The sequence below is a fragment of the Anastrepha ludens genome, chromosome 4 (genome assembly GCF_028408465.1).
Source record: "Anastrepha ludens isolate Willacy chromosome 4, idAnaLude1.1, whole genome shotgun sequence".
NCBI classification, from domain to species: domain Eukaryota; kingdom Metazoa; phylum Arthropoda; class Insecta; order Diptera; family Tephritidae; genus Anastrepha; species Anastrepha ludens.
The window spans coordinates 127,190,728-127,214,962 of record NC_071500.1 but is presented as its reverse complement, the minus strand read 5'-3'; the positions used below and the strand labels follow the sequence as shown (position 1 = coordinate 127,214,962).

The 24,235-nt window shown below is 32.9% G+C and overlaps 1 protein-coding gene across 6 annotated transcripts in view; it reads right to left on the bottom strand.

Annotated features, from left to right (window-relative positions):
- Positions 1-17,485, bottom strand: part of LOC128861111 (T-cell activation Rho GTPase-activating protein) — an 80,725-nt gene extending 63,240 nt beyond the window's left edge. For 4 of the 6 annotated variants that reach the window (XM_054099013.1, XM_054099011.1, XM_054099012.1 and 1 more), the window contains exon 1: positions 16,246-17,485. In XM_054099013.1, coding sequence (XP_053954988.1) covers positions 16,246-16,685 — 440 coding nt within the window. In that variant the 5' untranslated portion in view covers positions 16,686-17,485. The remainder of the gene's footprint in view (positions 1-16,245) is intronic. The other 2 variants (XM_054099017.1, XM_054099015.1) reach the window with 1 other exon arrangement.
- Positions 17,486-24,235: the final 6,750 nt, after the last annotated feature.

Here is a 24,235-nt window from a genome sequence, read left to right as displayed (position 1 = left end):
TACAGTTATGCAGAAATGTTATATGCTTGATATTAAAAACGCATAATTCGAATGAATTATAGTAATGTTAATTCTAGTACTCAAAGTAAAATTCACAGATATATCGGAGGAGAAATTTTAAGTAGAGAAACAGTGGACATTTTAAGTAGCGAGTAGGTGGAATAATGAAGTTCCGTAGTAATAGTTCAAAATGGGAAAATAATAAATATTGGCATGCAAACGCTGTCGTCTCATTAAATAAACCTCAATCTAGGAAAATTTGCAAATCATTGGTTTGGTAAATTTTCCGCAAAATGCATTCGCAAACATGCATGTGAATTGGAGGCTATGTAAGTGTTTAAGGAGACATGCCTACGAGTACATACACAGATACTTAAACAACTTTTCACAGTAACTTTACACTAAAATAACAACATACCATAGCCACAGGCAAGCACTCGTTGTTGAAAGCCAAACAAACTATTTTTTTTTATGCAAGTCGAATGTAATAAAGATGGCAGCGGGGGTTAGGGGTAGTCAGAATTTTCAATAAATTGGATTTTTTTTTGCATTTTCTTAAAGTATAAAAAATATTGTGTGAAAATTTGAAGTGAATCCGACAAATACTTTTCGAGTTATTCAACAATTATCGATAGCAAAACTTTAAATGCGTTTTTCTCAAAACTATTTTTTTTTGAACTGGTGTTCACTGTCACTTAATAACCGCTTCCTAGAATTCAATAAAATTTATACTGCTTTTGAAAGACATAAAAAACTCGTGCCTGATCGAAGGATTTTTTACAAAAATTTAAATTTTTTTTTTTTATATTAATTGTTGGTTTTCTCGAAAACCTGAAAAACATTTCCTGAGGCCGCCATATTGTTAATTTTGAAAAAAAGCTTCGATCAGGCACAAGTTTATTTATTAATAAAACTAATTTCTCTTGTCTGATGATTTTAGATGAATCTCCAAGGACTTGTGATGATCACCGCAAGTGACTTCTGAAGAAATGGGCTAAACACAAACAGTGATAACTTTTACTATTAATTTTTTTTTTTTAACTTTTGCTAAAGTCAAGTCGAAACTACGTGTATTAATGCTATGTTTTTATTTTTGTAAAAGAAAGAAAGCAATGCACGAGCAAAAAAAATTATTAAAAATCATCATTTTTTCGGACATCTGACTACCCCTAACCCTTTAACGCCAAAATACAGTTTGATCTCACAGACAGTGGAATACTCTGGCGGTTTGTGGACTTTCATCCCGCCATTTTAATTAAAGTTAAAAAAAGAGTTTAAATTCAAAAGGCTTTTCATAAATAAAGAAATGAGCCATTTTAATTAAGCTAAAAAAAAAAGAATTTTAATTGAAAAGGCTTCTCATAAATAAAAGAAATAATGAAAAAGTGCACAATTTGTTTTAAATAAATAAATCACTTCTTTGTTCTCTACTCTTGCGTGACATTCTAATGTACAAAAGTTTGTTGTTGACCACCACCTTTAACATCCGTTGGGCACAGGCTTTTTCGACTTTGCAATAAAAATAATTAAATTTAAGGGGTTATATCCTTGTGAGCCCGAAAAAATGGACGATTGTCTTAATTTTTTTAAATATGTTTTAGAACTTTTATTCAAATGAGGCATATATCATACTGAAAGTAACTCTCGAGGAATATATTTTGGTGTTTTTATTTAAAAAAATGTTATTATTTATTGTTGATATCGCCGCTCCCCCAAAACGACGTTTTTTAGAAGAGGCTTGCGGTCAGCACGGTAGCGCATGAGCAGCTCAACTGAAATCCAAAAAATTAAATGATTATTGTAGAAAATGTTTTTTAGTGAATCTAAACGGTTTATTTACCCAAAAAAACGGTTGAAAAATTAAGAAAAAAATTAATTCCAGCGAACTTTGCAAATATTTATAAAAAGTGAACCGTTCAGATTCAGGAGGTTGTAACTTCGAATAATTAAAAAAAAAGTTTATGCAAATCGATCAAATAGTTTTTGATAAATAATGATCACCACAATTTTCAAAAAACACGACTTCGAATAATCGCGTATAAAGTTTTGCGTGCACTTCATTTATGGATCATTTTTCCGCTTCCACGGTCTGTAACTTTCGTTCTAGTGCTCCGATCTTTACGATTTTTATAGCTAACGACTTGAGCTTCCAGATAGCTTCCTCAAGTTTGATTTTCTAACGATTTATGGATACATATATAATTGGCGCGTACACCCTTTTTGGGTGTTTAGCCGAGCTCCTGCTCCTATTTGTGGCATGCTTGTTGTTGGCAGTCTTGATGTTGTTCCACAAATGGAGGGACCTACAGTTTCAAGCCGCCGACTCCGAACAGCAGATATTTTTATGAGGAGCTTTTTCATGGCAGAAATACACTCGGAGGTTTGCCATTGTCTGCCGAGGAGCGACCGCTATTAGAAAAATGTTTTTCTTAATTTTGGTGTTTCACCAAGATTCGAACCTACGTTCTCTCTGTGAATTCCGAATGGTAGTCACGCACCAACCTATTCGGCTACGGCGGCCGCCGCGATTTATGGATATAACCTTTTAAAAAGGATTCTCGAATAGGACGAAAAAAGATCAGACTCAGGTGCCCAACCGAAGGTTTTAAAAAATTAGTCCAACGGAGGGTTAAACTGAATTCAGGAACAACAGCAAATCAAGTTTCAGTTTTAATTTTATATTTCTAATCTAATATATTATAATAATATTCCTAATAATTTAATCCGGGCTTTTCGGAAAGTAATTTCTTTTTTTCCCCGACAGAGGATTTAATTGTATTTTTTCACAGCTAACTCCACACTTAAGTCGCGAATAACAACACGTGAGATCGGTGAGAGGTTAAATTTATCGAATTCAACTGTTTATGACCACCTGAAAGGCCAGGGTTTAAGATCGTCTTTCATTTTCACCACAAAAATACGAAATTACTTTCCGAACAACCCAATATATTTTTTTTTGATTTCCCCCTCAGCCGGTTTATCTTTAAAAATGTATTATTTTCTTACTTATTTACAAAAATATACGAAAGTGCCATTTCCTAGTGTGCATTCGCAGTTAAGAATTATAAAATGACATCCAGAAAACTACTTGCGGACTGCTTAAGGTTTAGACACTAGCATAGTTGTTCGCAATTTTTTCCATTAGCTCAGGTATTCCTACAGGGTATGTTGTTACTGACGTCTTAAGTGGCACTGGCCACTACTTACAAATATAAATAGTCTATATTACGTTTATATCGTCATTTCCACAAGTAAAATACGTCATTTAGGGACTGCCCTTTATATCTACCAGCCAGTAGCATTTGTTTACTGTGTGGGTGTAACCGCAAAATTAGGAAAAACATATAAATACGTCACGTACTTGCGATTAAACCTCCAAATACAGCAAAAATAAAATATATACAGCGCGTCAGCCATTTACAAGGAAATTATAATTTTACTCCATAAAAAAGTTGTTTGCAGCTGAGTATTCAGCTTATTTATAAAGGCGTATAAAACAATGTATCAGTTACTATTACAATAAATTACATTAATATTTATGTTTTTTTTTTACTTTTGGCGAAATATTACGCGGCGCGCTTTTAGAAAACAGAAATAGGTCAGCGCCGCCCCTTTGAAGCCCATATAGCAGAAGCTTTGATAAATGTGAAAATCGTTACTCGGTTACACATAAACATAATATTATATGCTTGTTAATCAATTGTATCCATATATAAATACAAATAGATTTGGCTATACCAATATAAAGGGTGATTCAAGAGTAATGCAAATCTTTGACGGCAATTATTTGTGATATGGAATTTTTTTTTTTTTAATTTTTTTCACCTACATATGTAAACGTATAGGTTGAGAAGTCAAAATGCCGCATTTGAGGTACTGAAAATCCACATGTCATTCAAAAACCAAAAGAAAAAAATTTGCATCCCCAATGAGTACTTTTTCGAAAATGATGCCGGTAATGCCTGAATTAGATAAGATGGACTTAGACAATATGTGGTTTCAACAAGACGGTTCCACTTGCCACATAGCGCATGAAAAAATTTAACTATTGCGAACGAAGTTCCCACTATGCAATATTTGACGAAGCAACGAGATCAAATAACTCTCAAGATCTTGCGAATTAACACCACTGGGCTCCTTTCTCTAGGAAAAGTATGTCCTATGCCAATGAGCCCGAGACGATTTCAGAGCTGAAGAACGACTTCACAAGCGTTTTAAATGATATACAAAAAGTTATGTAAAATTTTTATTTGCGAATCCAGTCTTGCCAGAGGAGTTGTGGTGGATATTTAGTGGTTGATGTGTTTCATACAAAAATACCATAGGCTAAAACAACAATGCATTAAAAAAAAATATATCAAGAAATGTTGTTGTGTTTTATTTATAACAGAAGCGCTGTGGTCTTATTGGATCACCTTTTATATTAACTGAAAAAAAATATGTTAACATGTAATGAAAAGTCCAGATAATCTTCGTAAGGAGTCGTTAAAATGAAATATTTTTAATATTCAAAAGTATAAATAAAAATATAAGGGTTAAAAAACGTTCAACTCGGATTATGGGAAGGTGTACAGTTGTGTTCATATTATTAGCAACTAAAAGCTTTATAAGTATTATGATTACGCATTTTTACGGTTTTTGACTCTAAGAAAATTATTTTGCGGTAACACGCTCAAAGGGTTAGGGGTAGTCAGAGGCCCCAAAAATTTTGATTTTCAAAGAAAGTGCTCAACAGTCTCCATAGCTTTTCCGCGAGTGTGACCGGTAAACACAGCTACGAGTTTGACAATTGAATAGCGAGGAGTCGACATGTTTCGACTTAACTTTAGCAAAATTTAAAAAAACCAAAAAATTAATAACTGTAAAAGTTAGAGCTGTTTCTCCAGAAGTCCTTTGCGGTGATCATCACAAGTCCTTGGATATTTTTCTAAAATCAATCGGACAAGAGAAATTTGTTTTATTAATAGATAACCTTGTGCCTGATTGAAGTTTTTTCTCGTTTTTCAAAATTAACAACAATCCGTTTTTAAGTTACAGTGATCACCAGTTCAAAAAACATTGTTTTGAGAAAAACGCATTTTAAGTTTTGCGAAAAGTATTTGTCGGATTCACTTCAAATTTTCACACAATATTTTTACGATATTATACTTTAAGAAAATGCAAAAAAAAATCCAATTTTTTTTTAATTCTGACTACCCCTAACCACTTAACCCTCTTGCATCACCGTTCGAAACGCGCAATGCACTCAAAATACCTTGCGTCCATAATACCTTGCATCGGAAAGACTTTTACTGAAAAAAATATTACAGGATTACTACAATTATTTGTTTTACTCAAATTAAAAAAAAAAATATTGTGGATTATTCCGTTCTTGGTGATAAAAGAGAATTTTTGTTCCGTCAAATGCAAATTCAAAATGGTTAAACATTGGCAGTTTATAATTTTTTTTGTTCCTAAAAATATATCAGTTAAAACCGAATTAAGATAGTTCATAAAGGCAGCAATGTTATTAATTTAAAAAGTTCAACTTGAAATGGCCAATTGGAAAATAATTTTGATACGAATATTTACGAAAATAATAATAAGTAATATTGATTTAAAGTTTTGTGTAGAAGAGTTTTTCTGAATGTTCTTCGACAGTTAATGCTTAAAATCGCATGCAATTACAGAAAAAGTCATCAAAAGGTTATTAGAAAGATGTAAACTCAAATCGTCATTTGGTGCGAAAACGCAACAAATCCTTGAAAACCTGCGTAAATAAGTTTTAAAGATAGTAAGTGGTCAACTTCTACTAACAGGCGCATCCTTAAGTCTAAGCTTCTCCTGTAATTTGTGTCAAACAAGTATCGGCTTACTTTTCCACAGAAGTGCACAACAATTATTTCTAAGCAAAGCAAAAACATTGTAGAGCACTGTTATTAATATGAAACCAACTGTAAGTGTGTGTGTGGTCGTTTGTATATGCAAATGTTAACCAAAAGAGATAAATGATTTTCTATGAGAGCGGCATCAGGCACATTGCGAAGCTTTTCTAAGTGACCCAATGTATACTTGTGTATGTGATAAACAAAAACGTGGCACATTTCGCACTCGCTTCTGCCTCATGTGCTGAGCAACAGGCAGTTGGAAAGTGACAACACCTCCACACAACACAATCTCATCACCCGCGCTTTTCCGAATATAGCACAAAGAGCACCACTCCGATGCTTCGTAAACGAGAGAGAGAGCTCAATCCACTTGAGTTTCGCGATTCGTAGACTTCTGCCACTCAAAATAGGGTTGCATGCAACAAGTAGCTGTGCCATGAAAGTTTGTACATACATATTTATACATACATTTGTGATAAGTATTTAATTTTTAGCAGTTTTTATTTGATATTTCACTGCTAGCTGAAAGATCACACCCAAAGTTTGCATTGGGTACATTCAATTTTGAATATCTATTAATTAAATAATTTTTATATAGAGCTTAACATTTATTTCAGTTAACTTGATCTGGTAAAGGAGTAAGCCAAGTTGTTTAAGCAAAATTTCGACACAATTTGGATTAAGTGATTCGGAATTTATTTTCACAAAGTTGCGAAAGTGAATCAGAATTTCGGTAATAATTTTTAATAAAATCCAAAAGTTATTCAAACGTAAATCCTACTAAATGAACACCAAAAGTTTCTAACTTTTTAATCGGAATTTTTGGAAAATGCTCGTGTATGCTGGAAGTCTTGTGAACTTTCTCCATTTATTTATTTATTTGTTTATTTATTTACAGTTCTTTTATATTTTTTAAATAAATTATAGTTATTTTTTATATTTTATAAATGAATTATAGTTATTTTTTATATTTTATAAGTGAATTTGTAAAATATATGGCTTTTTCTCCATATTAAAAAAATTTCGAGTATTCGTGATATGAAAATGTATACCAACGTCAACATCAACAAATTGTCAATAATCAGAGCGATTTTTGAGCCACTTCAAACTTGCACTTTACTACATTATATTAAATTTAATGGGCTACAAAAGTGCCTACCCCGAAAAATTCTTGAAAATACTGACTAAAAAGTTAGAAAAGTGGATTGGTTGACCTTTTTTATATTTTGTACAAAGTTTGAAACTTTGCGTTATATGGTTTTTGGTGAAGGACGAACTAAATTTTAAATAAATAATTAAACCAAAAAATAAATAAAAAATTAAAAAAAAAAAAAATTAAATAAAAAATCAAATAAAAAATAAAAAAAATTAAATAAAACAAAAAAGTACAAAAGTTAAATAAAAAATCAAATAAAAAATAAATAAATAAAGCATTAAAAAGTACATAAATTAAATTAAAAATTAAAATAAAATAAAAAATTAAAAATAAATAAAACATTAAATAAAACATTAAAAAAGTAAAACAAATTAAATAATTAATAAAAATTAAATAAAAAAAACAAATAAAAAATTAAATAAAAACCAAACAAAAAATAAATACAACATAAAAAAATATAAAAATTAAATAGAAAAAAAATAAATAAAAAATTAAATAAAAAATCAATAAAATATTTAAAAATTAATTAAATTAAAAAAGTACAAAAATTAAATGAAAAATAAATACAAAATTAAAAAAAAAATTAAATGAAAATAAATAAAAAATCAAATAAAAAATTAAAAAAAAATTAAATAAAAAACAAAAATAAATAAATACATAAAAAAGTATAAAAATTAAATAAAAAATAAAAAATTAAATAAAAAATAAATAAATAAATAAAAATTAATTAATTAAAAAAGTACAAAAATTAAATAAAAAATTAAAAAAAAATTTTTTTTTTAAATTGAATAAAAATTAAATAAAAAATTTAAAAAAAATTCGAATAATAAATAAAAAAATTAAATAAAACGTAAGAAAGTATAAAAATTAAATTAAAAATAAATAAAACATCAAAATAAAAAAAAATTAAATAAAAAATAAAAACTAAATAAAAAATTAAACCAAAATTAAATAAAAAATATATACATATGTATAAAAAACGAGTATAAAAAAATTACAAAAAACAAATATTGTACATAGTCAAATCTTTGCAAAATGTCGATTTACTGCTTTGCGAAAACAGTTGTATTTATTTACAAAACGAAAAATATATAAAAATTGTGTACAAAAGGTTGGTTTTTTTTATAAAATAAAAATTGCTTACGCTCGGGCGAAGCACTTACTATTATTCACATTAAATGTATGCTAACGAACTTTCTCTCTTGCTGTATAATCTCGAAACGAGGGGCACATGATGAACAACAACACCAATTTTGTTTTCGATTATATACATACATATGTATGTATGTATGATCATTTAAAAGTTATCGCAGTTTTTCTCCATTTATCTACATTCATAAATCCATACATACATTCACATGCACTTTATAATTAGTGTTTGCACCAGTTAAAAAATAAAATGCTTCGTTGTGCGTAACGTCCTCTTTTGTTAAAAAATCTTATGTACATTCGTACTTATGTATAATACGTATGTATGTTTGTATCTATGTTTGCCTATGCTACGCTCAGAACCCTGTGTAATCGATGGTGAAGCGCTTTTAGCAGCTGCAAGCATGTTTTTGTTCCATTAAGTAATGTTGCTGTTAATGTCAGTTGTTTGTTGCATTACGCCATTACGGATTTCAATAAAAAATTCATTTTTTGTTACAGTACCTCGACCACTGTAACCTCAAAATAATGAAACATAGCGATAATGCATGTGCATGTTCCCTTATATATCCATTACACGAACACATTATGTAAAGGGTACATTAAGAACACGCCGTTTTTTTATAGAATTTCTACTGAAATCAATACTCAATAAAACAGATCGTTAAACAAAACTACAAATTCTTTTTGATGATGTAAATGGCTATATGACTTTTTTCAGAGGTCAAAATTATCAAAATCGTTTAATAAATTTCATGCACCGTAACCTATAACTCCTGTTAACGACTCGAAATGAAACGTATTATTATATAATAATAAACAGTTATCTTAAAAATCCTTTCCCTATGAATTGATTAAATCTCATTTAGAATTTTCGACAATTGTAATCGTTATACAAAATTACAAGTAAAAACACTCTTATTCTTCCTATATTTTGACAGCGACTAAGATGTGAGTTTGACAAGCACTTAGGTGTGTGATGGTGCAAGTGCTTGTTTTTTTCATATTGACGATGTTACATGCCAAATTAGAATTTTTATGGTAACATTTAAAATAAATAGAATATCGACAAAAAAATTCAAAATAATATCTTTGACCTGGAAAATTTCCTACAACAAATATTTTTAATATATTGCTTGCTGAAATTTAATCGATTTTCTATGAAATTGAATCATTTTTTATGCAACAATACTTCATAAAAGAGCGGTTTGGGGTCAGTTGATCTCAGTTCTAGGCATTTTTTGACGACCAGCTGAGATCGTTTTTACTTATGGATCTGTGCAATGATCGTAAATGTATTTCTAAATTTTTTTTACATATATCGTTTTATGATGATGTCTCCCAAGTTGGAACGTCACTACTATAAAAATAACAATTAATAGATATCCGTAAAGAAAAATTTACCGCACCTATTTAAAGACCCTTAACTCATAAAAATGCAACACTCGCGCATTCTCTCATTTTGGTTACACTGCCGAGAGCTTGCGACACATTTCTACTTTTTGTTATTATTTCCGGTTGTAAAAAGTGAATTTACTAGAAAACCTAACTGATTATGAGCAGAGAATCAAACATTTCAAAAGATAATTTTGTATGCACTACTTCCTAATTTTCCAATGTAGAAAAATATTCCATTTGAATGGCAAATGAATTTTTTTCAAGGGGAGTTTAATTTTTTTGTAAGCAATAAATGTTACAATATTAAACGATGCTCTTTGAAATATTATAATATAAAACATTCTAAATATTATATAATATTAATCTATACGCGTTAACAAAATAAGTACAAAATGACTTAAATACGCAGTTTAAAATCGAAATCTGCTGGAGGGGAAATATTTCTCTGAAGTAACACAGCTTACTTCTCTTGTTGTTGTTGTTGTAGCAGCAAAATCATTCCCCATACATATACGGGCAATGCTGCTGAAGTTACAGTCCTTGACCGGATATAAATCCGGGTCGTTCCGGTTACGAGAACCGACTGTCGGACAGTTAGCTTTGTACATCAAACTGACGTGCAGAGCATATCGACATATTAAGATCTTCATTGAAATTTATGAAATAGGAATTGAATCATAAATTTAATTTTATAAATTTAACTATAATTGTACTATATTTTGAGCTGGTGATAAGTGTGTGCACGATTTGACAGCAAGCGTTGACAACGAAAAATGATGCTAAAACCAATACTCAAAGACATCAGCAAAAAGACTAAAAGGGGCAGAAAAGAACTTTTTATCAAACACTACGACTAACAAAAGCATAAGTACTCAATGTGTTCCAAAATAACAAATTGCACTACATTGAGTGGAAGGTATCAGACGACTAAAACCCCAAACGAATCTTGGTTGGAGAAGGCAAAATTGAAAGACAATTTGTACAATTGAATGTATGCAGTGTTGCATAATTAATAATAAATTAAGTAGTTGCCACAAAATCGTACGTCGCATTTAAAATTTGTTGTTTTCTTCTTTTTTCCACAACACGTTTTTGCTATTACAAACAGTAGGATTGTACTGCGGTGTTGTTGGTTTATTATTTCTAAAAATATATATATGTACATACTTATGCACCTACATATGTACGTATGTACATTTTTATACTCCAAAACGTGTTTTTCTCTTCAACTGGTTACCGTTTGGCGATTGCTGCAACTTTTCTGCTCTAACGGGCTAAATAAAAATAAACTAATAACTTTTACTAACAACTGCAGCACAAAAATTGTGAAAATAGAATTATTATTAATACTACTATAGAAGCAATCATAATTTCGTGCTGCTCCAATTATCATGTTGAATTTGTTAATGAAACTGCAGTATACCTGCAATCATTGATAAACTCATAAAAAGGATATGTGAATTCAGTGTCTATGAGATTTATTTATTTTTCGGCATATATATTTTTCAAATTTTTTAATGTAATGTTAAATTGTATTAATGAATGTAACGCTATAATCGCATTGCGCTGTTGGCAACTCATTTGTAATTCAATGTTTTTACTACGCTTTGAAGTGGTTTCACTTCAACTTCAATTCAAGACTTCTCGAAAGAAAACTGCAAACTGTAAGCGTACGTGAAATAAAATAAAAGTAAAAGCAGTTTTTCTCATGCAATTATTTCTCACCAATTATGATTGAATACGTTTTTGTATATAGTACATATGTATGTACATAAATACCCATTGGGAAGAAAAGGCATAGAGCACGAAAGAAGTCATAAAACTGACTCCAAGCTGGTTTAATCAGTAGTATAAATTTATTTACAAACACACTTACAAACATATGAGGGCATTATTTTTAATTAAATAAAACTTAAGCGGTTTAACGTATTTTAAAAATTTATACGATTATTTAGCAGCAAAAACGCTGCACTTCCAATGGGCATATCCATATTTTCAGACTCGGTGAGAGTTAATAGATAAAGCCACAGTTTTTGACCAGCCTAGATCGGAAAAATAATCAAGTACCGTCAGTGAGGTTATCTGACAAAGAAAGTAATAGGAGAAACCGAGAATTCCCTTATGTCAAACTAAGTCTCTATAAGTTTTAATTCATCCCAAATTTATGCAGACGCAGCCGATTTATTTTTACTAACAAAAAAAAAATTCTGATGAATGCAAGGAGGTGATAATGCGGTCTGGAATCAATTTATATATCCGCACACATTTTGGTAAAATGTAATTTTTGCTGGCTGATAACATTTCGAAGCAAACTCATTGACAAAGAGACAGTCGGTTCTACGTAACCGGAACGATCCATGATGAAAAGATTTTTAGAGATGTACTACCTACCAGACTGTTATTCGGCTCAGAGTGAATTTGACAGATATACCGACATCATGCGTTTTGTATTTCACAAAATTAAGCTTTAGATTAGTGAAACACAAAATGAATGACGTAGAATCCAAAGTTCCCCTCCAATTTTTTTTTCCACCATACCTAATGAGCAAACGCGGTATAACCCCGCAAGACACTAACCACCTTTTCACATGCCCCTTAAAACCCACACATCTAACACTCCTCTCCCTCTGGACCCAACCTATCGAAACAGCAAGTTCCCTGGGCCTACCGTTAGATGAGCTAGACGAAGACGACCGGTGATATACAGTATAGTCCAAAACTAAAGCACCCCCCTAATGGCATTTCAAATAATGCTAAATCTCTCAATCAAACATCTTGAAATATGGCATATACATATGTCATGTGTTTCCCTTGTTACTTAAGTATCTATAAAATATAATACCAAATATACAGCGTTTTGGTTATACTGAAAAAAAAAATTAAATGTTCATATTATTTAAAAACTGAATGGTCAAAACTAAAGCACCCCACTTTTTTTTTTAGCTACGGCTTTGTTTTGTAGTTTTTAAGGGGAAACACCACTCTACACGCGTAAAATAAACACGATTTTTAAAGAATTTTTTTGTATAGAAAGAAAGCGAAAACAATCACTCTGATTTGGGAAGTTATTACTTATATACTAAAATACAAAACTACAAAGTTTGATCGAAAAATTTTACAAAATGGCGGCATTGGAGACATTTTTGTAATGTGGTTTCTCTTGAAGGAGCTCCGCGGCACGCAGCACAGAGGGTGCAAATTTTAATCTGGAACAAGGACATTTTTTTTTTCTTAATCTAGATAAGAATAGCTAGAGAAACACGTAGGGGATTTAAAAAATATTTATTTTTGTGGAGTTAGCAAGCATTTGAAGGAAAAAACTCTCTTTTGGACTAAAAAAACGGTACTTAAATAATTATAACAATCGTTTAAATTAATCTATCGAAAATCCCCTACGCTCTTCTCTTAAGAAGGTTATTATACAGACGTAGTGAAAAACCTAATTAAAAATATTTAAAATTGTTTGAGTTATGCTGCGTGCCAATTTCAGAAAACGTGTTTTGAGAAAAACGCGTTTAAAGTTTGGAAATTTGGAGAAATCGTTAGGTAGCAGTCACTAACGCTTGGTTAAAAGCTTAAAATATTTATGAAATAAACTTCGGTAACGTATAAAACTTTTTGTTCTGTATTTTAAAAGGTTCAAAGAATTTTTTAAGCTTATAAAAAAAAAATCAATTTTTTGAAATTTGTACAGTGGTGTTACCCCTTAAGTTAAATTCTCTTCCTAGCGGTATTTAAAGCTGAGTCAAAGTTCGTTAGAATAATTTGTGCAAAACACGTGTGGATTTAGTAGGACAAAACATTTCATACGGGAAATCAGCAAATATGGCCAGAAATGCGTATTCAAATGAATTTAAAAATAAAATAATAAGTGATTGGCAAAGTGGTTTATCGCGACACAAAATTAGTGAGAAATATTCAATAATAGAAGTGTAATATCGCGACTTATAAAAAAATTTGAACAAACGGGTTCTGTTTCTGCAATCCATAGTGGAGGAAGGCCACGAAAGACTACACGACAAGACGACTCCACGATTAAAAGAAAAAATTCACAGTGATCCCACAGTCTCTTCTGAACAAATAAAAATTGATTTAAGTTTGCCGGTACGTTCTAGAACGATCAGAAGACGAGCAGTGGAGGCCGGACTTTTCAGTCGACGACCTGCTAGAAAGCCATTTATTTCCGCCAAAAACAAAAAAGCGAGACTCGAGTTTGCGAAATTGCGTATTAATTGGACAGTTCAAAACTGGAAAACTGTATTATTCTCTGATGAATCCAAATATAATTTGAAACATTCAGATGGAATAAGGCGAGTAAGAAGGCCAAAGCAACAGCGACTAAATCCGAAGTATTGTATCGGAACTACCAAGTATGGTGGGGGGAACATTTTGGTCTGGGGTTGTTTCTCTGGCTAGGGTATGGGGCCTATTCATCGAATAGAGGGAATTATGGGCCGTTACACAAAACATCCTTAACGATGTAATGTTACCACACGCTGAGGAGGAAATGCCACTGAGATGGAGGTTCCAGCAGGATAATGTTCCGAAGCATACTCTAGGCACTGTAAAACGTGGTTACAGCAAAATGATATAGAGGTCTTAGACTGGCCAGCTCTATCTCCAGATCTCAATCCCATTGAGAATTTGTGGGAGATTGTAAATTCGAAAATTAATAGGGAAAATTGCAGCACAAAGAAGCCCTGTTTTAAGCGGTTAAAGAAGCCTGGTACAACATTTCTCCGGAAATTATTAGTAACCTAATATCTTCTATGCCAAAAAGATGTTCTGAAGTTATCAAAAATAATGGGTTTAGTACAAACTGAAGAATAAAAACAATTATTTTCTCTTTTAATGGGGGGTGCTTTAGTTTTGTCCAGACAAGTTTTGAATAATATTAATATTTTTTAATTTAATTTTTAATATAAGAAATGTTGAAAATTTTTTGTTATGTTTATTAATCACCAAGATAATAAGAAGAAACAAGGTGTAAAAGTAAGTAATATTCGATGTTGTTTAATTGAGTTATTTGACATTATTTGAAATGCCATTAGGGGTGTGCTTTAGTTTTGGCGAATACTGTACACTACACTGACAGGGCTTCTATTACTACTACAACAACAACAACAGCAAACCTGGTATCTATCATCCACGACCCGAATTTATATCCGACCATGGACTGTCACTACAGCAGCATTCCCCGTATATGTATGGCGATTGTTTATACATACTGCTACGACAAGAACAACAAAGAGAATTACAACATGCAACTTGGGCGTGGTTTTTATGCGATCTCAGTAATATTCAAGTCAAAAATCTTAATGCGGTGGAGAGCAGCAAGTATACCAAGTGGGGTCAAATTTTTCGGTCACTATTCATATACACGCATTTACAAAACAGGGGGCGTGACAGAACTATTTTTCCAAATTTTACTTCCATTGTATTTTGGGTTCATATTTGTGAAACTGTAACTAAGTTGACTTATTTTTTGACTTTTTTTTTGGTTGACTTATTATATATTTTATTTTTTGTGAATTATCATTATATGGAGAGTGGCCCTGGTTTTATTGAACTAAACAAGGTTTGGTATCTAATAATAGAATTCAAGATTATCAAGCTATTAATTTAAGGCCCTTCTGATGGAGAATTAGTAGAAATTTACCTCGTTACGGGCATTACATTGAGCAGGCCCGACGAGAGGGGGGCGATCGGGTACTTTTTCCCCGGGCCCGGAGTTTTCAGAGGGGCCTGGACTCGAGGGTAATTCCAAGAAATTTCCTGCTTGAAAAAATATAGTAAATAATACTTCTACCACCGTTCTTGTTCAATTCAGAGTCGAGTAACAGGATTGGCAACTTTGTATTTGGAATCTGAGTTAGCAAAGAAACTCGACTTCGATGATATTATAAGAGCTTTTCCTCAGCTAAAGCAAGAAAAGCAAAATTCTAAGCATCGTGGCAGGCATTTTGAAATATTTGTAAGGCTCACAAAAAGAATAAAAAATTTTAACTTTTTTCAGCTGCGTTTTTTATTTCAGATCTGCTGAAGAGTTTTCTAAAATTAATTTTAATCAATATTTCATAATTAATTGTATCAAATATTTTATCAATGAGTTTTTCAATGTTTAAATGTTATATCACTATAACATAATACGTATTTTGATAAATAAAAAAAATTTGAAATGCGGGCCCCTATCTCAAGTTTCCCCCGGGGCCCGAATACTCTCTCCACGGCCCTGACATTAAGAGATCCCTATTAGTAATTGATTACGGAGCATTGGGATATGCTTGAGGGAGCGTAAATCCCTTCTTATGCAACATGAAGGTAGTCGGTAATCATTGCGGCGTATAACTCAAAGTTAAATTGAAATCCAGATACCAGCTATCCGAAAGAAAAATGTCCCTTGTTTAACTAAGAATTATATTAATTCAATATATTCATTACACCTATACTTATATATGTTGTAATCACGAACATTATATGCACGTAGGTATAAGAAGTTGACTTAGTAAGGAAACGATCCGATCAAATTGATGTAGTACATTGTATTCATTTTTTTACATCAAAGTACATTTTATGTAAATTTCTCAGTTGTAAAGCAAACACTGCTTAAATTAAATACCCTTCTTTTGCCAAAATCCACATTTTTTTCTTTCATTACTTATATAGACTGCTCACCTATGCAAACGCTCTATCTGCTCCGTTTCATTTTCCAGCTCAATTATGTCAAACAATTCCTTCTCGCCTGAACGCCCGAAAATTCCATTAGGTATTTTACGTAAAAATTTTTTCAATACACTGGCAATAGTATAAACGGAATAGTTGTCAACATTCACTAATCGACCTGATTGCAGGAAGTGAATCAGTTTTTTCATAGCGCCTTGATGGCCGGGTGCACGAAAAACATCTCGCCTATTGGGCGATTCTTTATTAAGTTTAAGTATAAGAACCAGTAGTGGCCCGGGAATGTTGTCGTTGTTTTTGCAAACCTCCTCCAATGGTACACCAAATTTAACTTTTTCTAGGCGATAGGTATAGTCTGGCGCCGAAGTGCCGGGATGGCCGCATGAAGTGACAACGCTGCTAATGTCTGCTGCACGTCGCGCCCAGCTGGACATTTTTATTGTTGATTTTTAAATGCTTTCAATGATTGTCGGAAAGGTCCAAAATTTTCAACACGATACGCGAATCAATCGGAAGAAATCTAGCTCGATAATACTTTAACTACTTCGATTTTTTTGAATACGTGTATGTACCAAGCCTTTGTGGCAGCTGTTGCGCCGCCCAGCCCGCCACAATTTTCCCCTATACTTTTTTTCCTTTAACAACTGCAATTTTTATAGTAGCAATTTATGCAGATTTCCCTTTTTAATCGCTTTCACTTTTCGTTTTGCATTTTTTTTTTCTTAGTAAACTTTTTAATATGAATTCACGCCTCTCGTATTATAACTCCTCGTACTTTGTAAGTATTTATTAAGCTTGTGGTTGACTTCAACAAATGGTCCTTGCGAAAACAAAACGTAAAAACCTTTTTTGCCGATAATTTAGTGCGAGAAAACCACATTAATAATTCGAAAACTGGAAATACTCATAGCAAGCACTACATTGAATTTACGATTCTTGACGGCTTCATGTTGCCACTCCTGTGTGAAAATTTGTGTCCGTTTTCACAACGTACTCACTGTACTCCGTCTAGCCAAGAACACATTTTCCCGCAAACCCACAATTTCGCTTTGCGATCACTAAACTTTTATGTGCATTTTCTGGTTTTCTACTCAAAAGATAGACACAGTTTTCACTTCATTTAAATTAATTAGATTTAATCCTCAAAAATTTTAGGTTTCGGCGTTCCATTCCGTCACTTAACACCATTGTTGTTGCTCCAACGCTGTGTACACGAGAAATTAAATGAAATGGAAGTTTCAGGGTTGAAATTCAGCATTTCAAAATGGTGTTGGCATTGTAGACTAATATGGCATGCTTGCATTTAGTAATAACAGCTGTCATCTACTTCAGCTTTGAAACGGGCAAGCTTTGAGGCAATTTTTCGAAACCTGAACTGCCAGGATGCGGACCTTCGTACGCCTTCAAGCCGTCAATGCATGATGTCTGAGCTGCGCCTCTACGAGAAAAAGTAAATCATGGCGATGGAAGAATATACAAATTTTTTTAAAGAAATCAATTCAACTTACATAAATTTTGTCAATTTAGATACAATTCAGAATTGCACGTGGATCCTAACGAAAATTTCAAGCAGTTCTGAGGATATGACTAGTTCATTCACTTTTTTAAGACATTAAGGATCTGATAGAGTGGATCGACTCGATCTAAAATATATTTTTAAATTTGAATAGAACGATTGAAGGGTCTTCCCTGACACTAAAAACTGAGTAAGAGGCATATTGCAAAATTTCAAACGTGGTTAAGTCTCAAACAATTATGTAATTTATTTAAAAAAAAAAATCTTTATCGTACTTGATTTATAGATTTAGTTCTTTCTTCCCTGAAAAATGTATTTTTAATTACTTTATATTCTATTTTTAAGTTATTTAAATAATGTTCGATAGTTACTCTGCTTATTGTTGTAATTAGTCTGTAGTCTGTGGAAGCTTGTGTTCATAGACTAACTAACTAAATAAGGTTAGGTTAACCTAAAAAAATAATTAAAAAGTTTCATTTCCCCCAAAAGAATGCTTGCCCAGTAAAATCGCAAAAAATATTGTTATAATTATATAGCTGATATGCAGTTTTAGTTTATTGGCATTTGAAATATAAAAAGAAACGCTATTTTTCTGTGTTCGACCTTAAATATTCACAATGCACTACCCATTCACGTTGTCACAATTGTTGTTTGTGAAGGAATGCGCTGTCATTTTACATGATTGACGCACTCTGCATTTGACTTCATTGCAAAAAGAATTCACTCAGAATCTGTGCAGCATTCTTTTCTATTCATCGTATAAATCAAATAATGCTTTAAAACAAAGAAGAAGCAGGAGCACACCGTACTAGCTCATTTGATATTTTCAAAATGGCATAACTGGCAACGCCCACACTTGAAACATTGCCATTATAATAATAATAAATCCACCTTGCAACGCGTTCAATCAAATTTGACAGTTGTTATAAAATGATCAATTGAGTATCGAGATGTTCAGTTAACGAAAATTGAAAATTAAATTACTCGTCTAAAAGAAGCGAGTCACTTTGACAATCAAGACACAAAATCAGCTGCTCTAGCGCCATAGCCTTGAACGCAGTCGGCTTGATGGCGACGTCCGCGAACCACTACCAAGCTCTCAGTGATGATGGAGAGGAGAATGAAGTGGCGCCGATGGTGATACCGCTACTTTGCTCTTAGCGAATTTGACAATATCAGCTGAATTTCGTAGTCACACCCCGAATACTTGAATAAAAAAATTTCTTAAACCTGCGAAACGATATAAAAATTAAATTTTATTAATTACTAGCAAACCCGGCCCGCTTCGCTGGGCACACTAAAATAGAATAGATATGGTTTAGAACAGAAAAGATATGGTTTTCATATTATTTATTTCTTTATTCTTTATTCAAGCGCTTTGGCATAAACAATATTTTTGGTTTTTCTATTTGTTTTTGAGTAAATATAAAATATAAATTGAAAATCAGGAAAAAAGAAGATTGTTTTTAAATTTCAAATCAACGCAAATGAATAACTAAGAAACAATCGTCTTTTTTTCTGATCATCCATGAATTTTTCATTTCAATTTATATGTTTTATTAAGCATTGGAGCTTTTTTAACCATTATCCATTTATATTTTTCAAAAAAAAAAAAACGAAAAAAATTTTTTTTTCCACGAACACATAATTTCATTTGAACATTCAGATTGCACATTAAATTCTCAAATTTCGTAAAAAATTATGCACTGTTCCAAAATACACTCCAAAAAAATTCACAAAAAATGTTTACACTTTGCCCTGACGCCTTCTCCTTATGGCATCGAAATCAGAAAGAAATATTGACACATTGTAACTCACACTGTCAATTTGACAGTTCAGTTCCGCCCCAAGCATTATAAAAGTAAACGACATTGTGGCTGGTTCAAAAGAACGCTGTACCCGTTGCCAGTGTTCCGATTTACAACCAAACTTTACGAAACCCATTTTCAATACTTACTTAACAATGTGTGTAAGTTTGGTTTATTTCGGTGCAAAGACAACGCGCGTCCACGTTTTGGCATATATTTCGAGACCCTAGTCATCAATAGGTATGAAAATTACAACGTATTAAAGCACTTATCAACAGCTTTCAATTGATACCCATATTGTACATACACAACCAAAGGTTACCCGGGTCCACGTTTCGACCTATATCTCGAGACCCCAGTCACGGAGCGGCATGAGAAATACTCTGTACTAAAGCATTCACCAACAGCTTCCATTTGATATCCATATTGTACAAACACATTCTAGGTTCCACGTTTTGATCTCTATCTCGAGACCCTAGTCACGGAGCGGCATGAAAAATACTCTGAACTAAAGCATTCACCAACAGCTTCCATTTGATACCCATATTGTACATACACATCCGAAGGTTACCCGGGTCCACGTTTTGACCTATATCTCGAACCCTATCTACCAATAGGTATCCAAACTATACGGAAACCATCTTCAATACCTTCTTAACAATGTGTGTAAGTTTGGTTTAATTCGGTGCAAAGACACGGCCGGTTAGCGAACACACACAAAAAGTTGACTTCATTTTATATATAAGATTTCGCTGCCTTCGGTCTACAGTTTTTTTATTAGCGCTAACCAGCAGCTTATTTTCCCGGATAACTGTATCAGAATTAACTGACACTATTTACCAATAGACGAGAAATTTGTTCGATCTACCGATTGTTGCGAATAAGCGCTTCTTCAGACAATGAAAAAGGGCAGTAAGGGTAACCAGACTTTTCTGAAAATGAAGTTGTAATTTCAAGCTAAGTTACCACTGATTAAAAATAATATTAACCGGACATTGCGAAAACGGCTCTTAATATGCTGCTGAGTCATGTGGTGCGTAAAAAAGCTGTCACTCTTTGGTTTCGAACATAATTAGCTCTACATATTTACTAAAGTATATAATTTTTCGGCTAAAGTAGGTGTTTTCCACTCTTTTCTTATTCATTATCGGATTTTTTGCAGACATTAAGTACCTATCACCTTTCATTAATTTGTGAATAAAAATGTAATAATTTTTGCAAATGGCGTCGAACGTTCGTCATATTTGACACTTGTGAAGTATGCATAAACATACCGGTGTACAAAAACTAAAGGTGGCGCCTTCTGAAAAGGATACTTTATTTTTCGCAATTTTGACAACCGGTTGACGTTATCACTTGGAATAATATAATACAATACAAACAAAAGAGAAATTACTTGTTTGTAAATATTCAGGGAATGGCTTATTAATAATTTGATCAATTCTTGGGTGAACATAAACAGACAAGCAATGGGGCGCAAGAGCCATATAAAGGCAGGCAACAACTGTACGATCCAGTTTTTGGAGTTTACTCATTAAGAAACGATATATAAGGCCCATGGTATGAAAAATATGGGTAGTAAAATCGTGTGAATCACCGGAAGTGTACGCTGACGGAAGTGACCCGTTGCCCTTTTTCTATATTCTAGTGAGAAAAAGCACTGCCTACCTTGTGGCGCTACTTTGTTGGTGCAAACTTGTAGGAAATATATTTTCCTTGTGGGTGCTAATTTCTAGTGAGAAAAGGCACTGCATATCTTGTGGCGCTTGCTTGTTGGTGCAAACTTGTAGGAAATAAATTTTCCTTGTGGGTGCTGGTTTCTCGTGAGAAAATGCACTGCATACCTTGTGGCGCTGGTTTGTTGGTGCAATTTGTGGTTCCTAATTTTCAGTGAGAAATAGCGCTGCCTACCTTGTAGCGCTTCGTTGTTGGTGCAAACTTGTCAGAAATATATATTTCCTTGTGGTTCCTAATTTCCAGTGAGAAATAGCACTGCCTGCCATGTAGCGCTTGGTTGTTGGTGCAAACTTGTAGGAAATATATATTTCCTTGTGGTTGCTAATTTCTAGTCAGAAATAACACTGCCCACATTTTGGTGCTTATTTCCGTTTCCTATCTAGTGCTTGTGCGTTCGTTGAGAACCTACATATACCAGTGATATCGTCCGAACCTTTGGAGGAGATTGTCTTCAAAAACCCTTACAATGGTTCATCTGCCAATTACACGCCAATGAACTACCGCTTAGACATTTGTTTGAATACATTGATGGCTCTACGTCTGGAAGCTTTAACGGTGAAATAGAGAAAAAATTGAAGGATTGTGAGAAGCTTTCTTTCGTCAATTATAAACCAATTATATTCACACTACCAGATATATCCAGTGAAAAAGATTTAAGTACGGATCAAAAATTCCTATTTCATATTTGTAGTGCTATTATAAGTGGACATTGCAACGACAGCTTAAAAAAGAAAAACCCCAAAAAAATTGTTCATTCCAGGTGGTCTTCATTTACTCCTTTTGCATATTAAATATATTTTTAAATATCACGGTAATCGTTCTTAAGGAGTAAACTCCAGTCGCGTGTCGGAGCTGACACACACACCTTTTTTTTTTTTGTAAAACACAAATTTGAGCCTGACCGAACTAGGAATAGGTATATCAACATGTGTATATACTTAAACAACGAGAAAACATTTATTTTTATGTAAACCTTCAGTTGTTCAAAACAGTGCTGGAAGCCTTCTCCTGTTAGCTCCCCTAGAACACGAGTAAATGTCACCTTAGGAAATAGATAGAAGTCACCTGAAGAGTCAGCAAATAAGGAAATGGTCTAAAACTAAACTGTGTTAACTGGCAAGAAAGAATTTTGTGCGAACAAAGGCTATGATTAAAGAATGGGCACGAAAAATATTCGTCGGGCGAAAATCATTACAACACCAAATTTAATCAAATACTTTTTATTTTATTTTCTTCCTTATTAAACTCACTATTTTAAACAAAAAACTCATATCAATTCTCTTTGTCATAAACAAAGTGGCGCAATTTGATTTGACTCCTTCCATTAGGCGATGCACATCAGTTTTCGGTACGGTATCTGCTGCTCTCTGCCAATTCTTTTGCTGTTTTTAGCAATTTTCTTTTAACAATTGCCCAATATTTTCCAATGGGTCGCAATTGTGTATCGTTTGATGGATTGAGGTCCTTTTGAACAATATTTACCCCGTGATTTTCATACCAGTTCATAGCAAATTAGCTATAATGATACGATGCTAAATTGCATCAGTACAGAACTGAGCCTTTATGTTGTTTTATGAATGGCAGCAAATTACCTGATTTATAGTGCCCGTGGTAATTAACGTTTTGCTTTTCATACTTCACTGGCAGATGGCTTGGCACCCAAACATATTTAGCTTCAAGGTACCTGGAACTCCTCTCTTCGTTGCAGTAGACAACTCGCTTAAAGTCAGCTTTGACGTATGTTGCATCGTCCATCGTGTAAAACTCAGCGCCCCGAATCTGCTTTGACGTATGTTGCATTGTATGCTTTTCACGCAAATGTTTTAGCACTCTTATTTGGTTTATCATTTGGATTGGGTGTTACAATCTATTTATATGATAGCAAACCTTCACTTTTACGAATTGTTTGGACGTAACCTTTCTACATACGGGCTCGTTTGAAGTGAAAGGGTAGCGTTTTCCGAAATAATGGCCCCTATTATGAGTTGGATTCGATCTTCGATATTCGATGGTTGTCGAACATCGAAAATCGAATGTGAATTTGGTATTATGAGCGGTGCAGCCCTGTCGAAATTTTCGTTGTATACCGAATTTAGAATCGAATGCAATTTCGCTTTCGATTGTGTAGCGTATTGTGGGAAAACTTGTTAAACTGTAAGTTGTTTGCGATTATTTATGGTTTTATAGTAACCAAATAATAAATATATACTAATTGTGTTAATTTTATGCAGGTCGAAAGTCGTGAGTACCAAACAGCAATTAGAAAGGCTAGTTTCATTAATGGAAGTGAATCCACAATTCGCAAAAGGGATTTGCACCAAAGTTCAAGCAGCAAAAAAATGGGAGGAATTTACAACGGAGCTGAATTGCTTGGGACCACCAGTTAGAACGGCAGCAAAATGGATAAAGGTTAATAATGGTTTTTTTTTGTGATGTTTATAGAAATACATTTTTATTTTCCCTTGGCAGGTATGGGCTGAAATACGTAGAGGAACTGAAATACATATTGTAATATATTTTTTTCGAATGACGAATAATTGAATAAAGAAAATTTATAACAAAAATAAAACAGAAACTGTGGCGTAAAGGTTTCTATTTAATACTTTTTAGATTTTTCTATAATATTCTAAGAATTTCATTTCTTATGCTGTATTTGCTATAAAAATGTGCTTTTCTTTGTTGCAGATCAGCCTCTGTACTACTAAATTGTATCCATCTTTGGCAAATATAATTCTCCAGGACATCTATTATTTCCGATAGCACAACGGACACAGTGGGTTGAGCAAGTCCTAGCATACCCTCATTACCAATACCCAATTGGTACGATCCCTGAGCATAAAATCGCAGAACTGTGGCTAGCTTTAAAATATTTGGATTTGGCTCGGGTGCACTGCTGCAACTGGTTTTCTGTACTGGACAGTAG